This window comes from Pteropus alecto, unplaced genomic scaffold, assembly GCF_000325575.1.
Source record: "Pteropus alecto unplaced genomic scaffold, ASM32557v1 scaffold113, whole genome shotgun sequence".
NCBI lineage: Eukaryota > Metazoa > Chordata > Mammalia > Chiroptera > Pteropodidae > Pteropus > Pteropus alecto.
In genome coordinates, this window is record NW_006433949.1 from 4,418,704 (window position 1) to 4,424,878 (window position 6,175).

The 6,175-nt window shown below is 37.0% G+C and overlaps 1 protein-coding gene across 2 annotated transcripts in view; it reads right to left on the reverse strand.

Moving 5' to 3' along the window:
• Positions 1 to 6,175, reverse strand: part of TAOK3 (TAO kinase 3) — a 143,872-nt gene that overhangs the window by 39,084 nt on the left and 98,613 nt on the right. The window contains exons 12-13 of one of the 2 annotated variants that reach the window (XM_006908598.3): positions 4,297 to 4,464; positions 1,444 to 1,650 (exon numbers count right to left, since the gene is read on the reverse strand). In XM_006908598.3, coding sequence (XP_006908660.1) covers positions 1,444 to 1,650; positions 4,297 to 4,464 — 375 coding nt within the window. The remainder of the gene's footprint in view (positions 1 to 1,443; positions 1,651 to 4,296; positions 4,465 to 6,175) is intronic. The other variant, XM_025044496.1, reaches the window with a different exon arrangement.

The window sequence follows — 6,175 nt, forward strand, 5'->3', positions numbered from 1 at the left end:
GCCTCTGGTCTCAACTGACTCTCCACATAGCTCACCAAGCCCTAAGCTCTCCGACCCTTCCCCTCCTCCTTGAATGCACAAAGTTCTTTTTGTCTTAGGTACTTTGCATTTGTTGCTTTCTAACTCACCCCTATCTCTCACCCAAAGTTAGCTAACTTCTGCTTGTCTTTAAAGTTTTAGCTTAAATATCACTTTATTTGGTAGGCTTTGCACTACTCCCTACTAGATTAAATTCTCCTTTTACCCAGAGCAAGTTTCATAATTACATGATATAGTTATTAGTATGGTTACTTGCTTACTCTCCCCTACAGATAATAAGCTCCATGAAAGCACCATGTCCATTTTATTTCCTCTGTATCCACAGGGCCTACTATAGTTCCTGGAACATAGTAGAGGTCCCCACCAATATTAGTTGAATAAATGAATAAGTTAATCAGTTCAGAAAATAAATATGTGTCACTCCACTATTCACAACCAGGGACCAATATATTTTCTCCTGCCCTACATCCTTACCTATTCAATTTCCTTTTCTTCCCAAGAAAAATGTGCAACCAATTGAAACCTAAGTGAAAAAAATTCTTAAACATGCTCTCTTACTGGAATTAGAATGTGATCACTGCCATCTATTAAAATAAGTAGCTACAACACCTCAAATATGCCTAATAAGGAAAAATTTATAAGGAATTTTTTTTTTCTATAATTCCATACTATGGATTTCTCACCTAAGGTCACTCAAAACACTTTTGGGAATTCCTCTAAAGAATTATTGATAATTCTGTGAAACACTCATCTTACAGAAATTGTTTTGAAAGAAGCTTTAAAAACTAAAAAAAAAATTTTTTCCTAAACTATTTTAACTTATGAACCATGATAGACTTGTATGAAAAGAGGATCTTTAATTGGAAAAGTAAAGTAAAAATAAAAGAATCATTCATTCAAAAGTCAGAATATTTAAGCTGACAGTCTTAGAAGAATTAGAAACAATAAATCCAAGAAACAACAGAAAAGAGTAGAAAGTGTTTCTAACACAAATAGTATCTTGGGAATATACATTTAGAAACAAATTCTGAAAGAGCATATTTCTAAAAGGGCACATCCAAGGGGTTTTACTTAGGAAGCTTTTAAAGTCTATAGTATTAAGGTTATTTGTTTAGAGGACTTACTGGTTTCTTTGACTTGGAGATTTATGGATTTTTAAATTTTTATTTATCGATGGTGGTAGACATCAGAGGAACAAGAGAGGAAGATGAAGAAAGAGGCGCAGACATAGCCTGCACAGTCCTTCATGGCCTTTTTACTGTAAGAGAGCTATCTAGTCTAGGTTTAGTCTCACATTTCAGTTGTAAAAAGGTAACTAAAACATCTGGATACTAAGTGGTGACCTGAGCTGGCTTCACTCTAATTGACAAAGCCTGGAGCTCTGAAGGGGACTATGAGACCTACCTTCTTGTGCACAACAGAGGAACTGGAATTTATTGTGCTTTCGTCATCATGCATCATGACAAGTTCAGAGCTGCTCTCATCCATGACCTCCTGCATGCTATTCACACTGCTGCTCTGGCTGCCTGTGCTCACAGACATGCTTGGGATGGAATGGTTGCTGCCCAGGCTGTCCATTTCCCTGCTCAGGCTGGTTCCATGTTCGCTGTCCTATAAAAATGGGGCACTCGGGTTAAAAAAAAACAACAACTGAAGATAAAGCGCCAATTCATTGACTAAGCTATTAAGCACACTCAATTTTGCAGTGCCAAGTTGCTTTTCTGCCAAATCTGCAATGATAAACTTTTTATGTAGTAGTTCCACTACTCCCCCACAATTTCAGACAACTCAAATTCACTTCTATGCCTTCCCCAGGGGCCATTCTGGACATGAGTCATAAGGCTCCAAATGCTGCAATCCCAGGGCTTTCCCCTGTCATATGCAACTACCATATTACCGTATTACTATTTAGTAAACAGAATCAGGCCAGATTTGTAAGAAACCTCAGAGACATCAAGGTGTTAGAGAGAGACTGCAGAAGACTAGACAGGTGACCTCTAGGATATTTACAAATATGGCAGTGGTCACTTGAAACTAAAATAGAGTGAAAAGAGTTTTCGGAGATTTGACAAGCAATATACTCCTTTGCAAGTCATTATTGAGTAACTTCATATCTAAACAGGGATATTAATTCTACTGTCCTAGATAGGTAATTAAATTCTGCCTCCCTCAAGCAATTCTATCATGCTTACCTCTGTAATCTTATTAAATATATCTGTTAAATAATACTGGTATTCATTACTACTAGTTCAAAGACTACTATTTGAGAAGTGATAATCAGAACATATAATTTATCCATCACAGTGGGATATCTTTTGATAAAAGATTAAGTAATATAACTAAATCAACTTAGTTCCAAATAAATCCTATTTTCAAAGAAGCATATGCACATATATAACTTTAAAGAATTGTTACTTAGTAATATAAGGCAGCGGTCCCCAACCTTTTGGCACCAGGGACTGGTACCAAATCTAATGCCTGGTGATCTGAGGTGGAGCTGAGGCAGTGATGCTAGGGCTGAGGAGCGGCTGTAAATACAGATGAAACTTTGCTTGCTTGCCTACTGCTCACCTCTCATTGTGTGGCCCAGTTCCTAACGTGCCAGGGATCGGTACTGGTCCGTTGCCCAGGGGTTGGGGACCCCTGATGTAAGGAATCACTGACATAGGTAACTGGGGCAATTTAAAATAGTAGATAATACATTATATTTTTAACAGATTTATTTTCCCAGTTAAAGAGGATCATTCGTATCTATGCAATCGAGATTATTAGTCCAATTCAACTTTCTGAATTTCATTTTTATAATTATTGTTATAATAATTTGGTTTATTTTCTTTTATATTCAAAAACTAAAATAAAATTCATCATTCCTTTCCTCCTTTTTATCTAGTTTTAGATAGGCTACTCCATTCCTATTCTAGGTACTCCTGAGATCCTATTTCTTTAACTATATCTCTGTCTTCTGTCTTCAATGCCTCCGTCCTGGCTCCTTTCCCTCTACACAGAAAAATGAAGAGGCCTGTCCCATATTTATGTACCTCTACACACTGCCCTTTGTCACTTTTCCTTCTTAGCCAAATTTATGAATCTTAAAATAACCAACTTTTGCTGTCTCCATTTTGTCACTTCCCATTTATTCTACATCCCATAGTAATCTTCCTATTCATCTTAACTATTCCTGTAAAACTGTTTTTACTAAGGTCATCGAGAATGCCCTATTATAAAACCCAGTTAACATTTTTTTCTGGTCCTTGTCTAACTTGACCTCTCTGTGGCTTCAGATGGTACTGGCTGCTCCTTCCTTGAAGCTATGGACTCCTAAGAATTGCAATGCCTTTATCTCCTAGGTCTGCCTTTTCTTACATGGCATGGGTCCTCTTCTCATTCTACATTCAGTTCCTTGGTTCATGATCATTTTAGTGCTCTTAACTCCCAACCAACGACCCTTTACTCAGACCTCTTTCCTGTGTTCTAGATTTGCATTTCCTAGCCAACTACTAGACAGCACCATTCAGGCGTCCCAACTGTCATTACTCTTGCCTCAACCAATCCTTCTTATTTGAATGAGAAAGCAGGGAGTCATCTCTCCTTTGAAATCTCTATCCATGTACTATGTCAGTCACATATGATGCCAAAACCTTAAACTCCATAGGCACTAAACTGAAATCATCCTAAACCTACTTTCTCCTTGAATTCTTTTCTGTTCTTAGAAGGGGCATACTCTAGTTACCCAGGCTCAAATGCTGAGTCACCTTAAACTCTTCATCTGTCACTGTCACTTTCGATGAGAAGCGTTTATTGTCAAATCTACCTCTACAGTGTTTCTCAAAAGTGTTCCTCTTTCCTGCATTCCCATTGACACTGTCCTTCTTACTTCTTGCACGACTATTATCCAGAATGTCGCCCATTCAAATCCATCTTACACTTTTGCTAGTATAAATGTCCCAAAGCACAGCACTTTCCTGAGTCTAAAATCACCCACATCGTGTCCTCCATACAACCTTCACTAATCCCTACCAGCAGACTTATCTTCTCCCCACCATGAACCCCTGCATGATATATACCTCTATAGCATTTTTCATATTTTGTTTTTAAGAGTTATTTTATGAATGTTTTATTTGCAACTCTGTGTGTCTCTTAAGGCAGAGAGCATCAACAACATTTTTATCCCCAAAAGTGTTTCTTATAGTGCCCAGTCCAGAACTTTTTCACATAGTAGGCACTCTATAAGGGCCTGCTAAAATAAATTAAACATACGTCTTCGTCCTCCTGTGACTCATTCAAGGGTCCGTTCCGTGTCTCTTGGAAAAGAATTTTTTTCATTTTTCGGTACTGAAGGTTATCTAGTTCACGAACAGCATCTTTTGTCCTCTGTATGAGGTCAATTAGGACACGTAGTGGCCGGTCTCGTCGAACAAAGTCATGCTAATGGAAGGAGGAGAAAATAACAAAGACCGATAATGAGAAAACATACTTTTAGATACAGGGTGTAGATATAGTAGTAAATAAATGTAAAACAGTTCTATGTCTTTTATAGAAATAACAGACATGATTTTTATTTCATGTAGCCTCTCATTTTGTGTGAATCTCATAATGAGATAATTTTATGTTTTTCTTTTTTTCTAGCCCCATTTTGTGGACTAGAGTTTACGTGAGAATTCTTGAGGTTTACCTTATCATACACACAATAACAATGACTAAAACTTTAAAGAGTAGATGAGTTGCTTATAACTTTCAAATCAAACTACGTAATAAGCAAAAGTGATGTAGAGTATGGAATATTCTTGTTATAATCTGCCTCAATCCTCCTCCCCACTCTATATTACCCTTTTAAAACATACTTGTGTATATGTTGTTTTCTATTTCTGTGGTCATATATAGTGTATGCTTGAAAATATGACAGCTGTTCAACTTGTTCAGAGGTCAGAATTCTGGCAACTTCATTTTCCCTTTACAGAATTGTACAATCAGAAATAAGGAAAAGGAGCCTCTCAGCAGTGAAAATAACTGCCCTCAAATCCACACACTTTTCTTGGTATAAATGGCCCTCATTTTATTGTCAATGATCTTTAACACATATTCTGGTTTCCTGGTTTTTCAGCCTGTAGCAGATTAGAAAGGGCATAAAAGTGAGAGAAAAAGGATTGAAAACTGTTAGAGGTAGGGTTATTTGTTGTAAAAAGAAGTGCACTTTGAAAGTTCTCTGACAGCCTGACAGCAGAGAAAGAAATTCCATGACGAACACACCTAGGGACCAACCACCAAATGAAAATGAACAAAGGCTTATGAGCTATTTGCAAAGGGGAATATGTCCCTTGTATAGTCAGTCCTTTTATACTCCAAGAGTTCGCAAAACACTACTGTTTCTGAGCCATTGGAAAAGTGAAATTATGTTCATTATAGTTTCTTTAGCAGAGGAGCACATCACATATTTTGATGATATTACCACAGAAAATGATCAAAAGTGGGAGGAAAAGTTTTGTTTTTTAAAGGAAAAGTTTCAGTTTATGTGGGAAATTTACTTATGTGAAATTATAATTTGGAGATATTGGGAAAATGAGAAATAATGTGGTAGGCCTTAGATGATGGAATGGATTTAATTTCCTTATATGTTAAACAGATATAAAAGAGGAATGGGACCATAGGGAGAAAAAAAATCTCCATGTCTTGTGGTTCTTCACCCTGACTTTGCTGTCAGGGAAACTGTGGCTTTTGCTCCTGCTTTTATAAAATATCTCTTCCTCTGCAAAAAGTCCTTTTTGAAGATGAAACACCATTCCCGGAAGTAAGTGTAGCCTGCATATTTCAAGATGAGAACAAAAGGGGGAAAGGAAATTATTTTGCTACTCCAGTGCTTGCAATTACACAAGAGCAAATCGGTTTTTAGCAAACCTCAAGCTGTAACTTAGGATCACTGAATTTTAGGGCAGAAATAGCTGTTAGAAATTCTTTTATTTTCAAGGTAAAGAAATTTAGGCACAGAGAGGTTAAGTGATTTACACTGCTAAATAGTGGAAGAGCCAGGACTGTAAGCTAATTTTCTTTATTCTGGGGTTTATTTTCTGGTGGTCATTAGCTTTCTAAAACAAAGATTTGATCTGTCATTGTGACAGATACTGTGTCCCCTTTGTCTCTC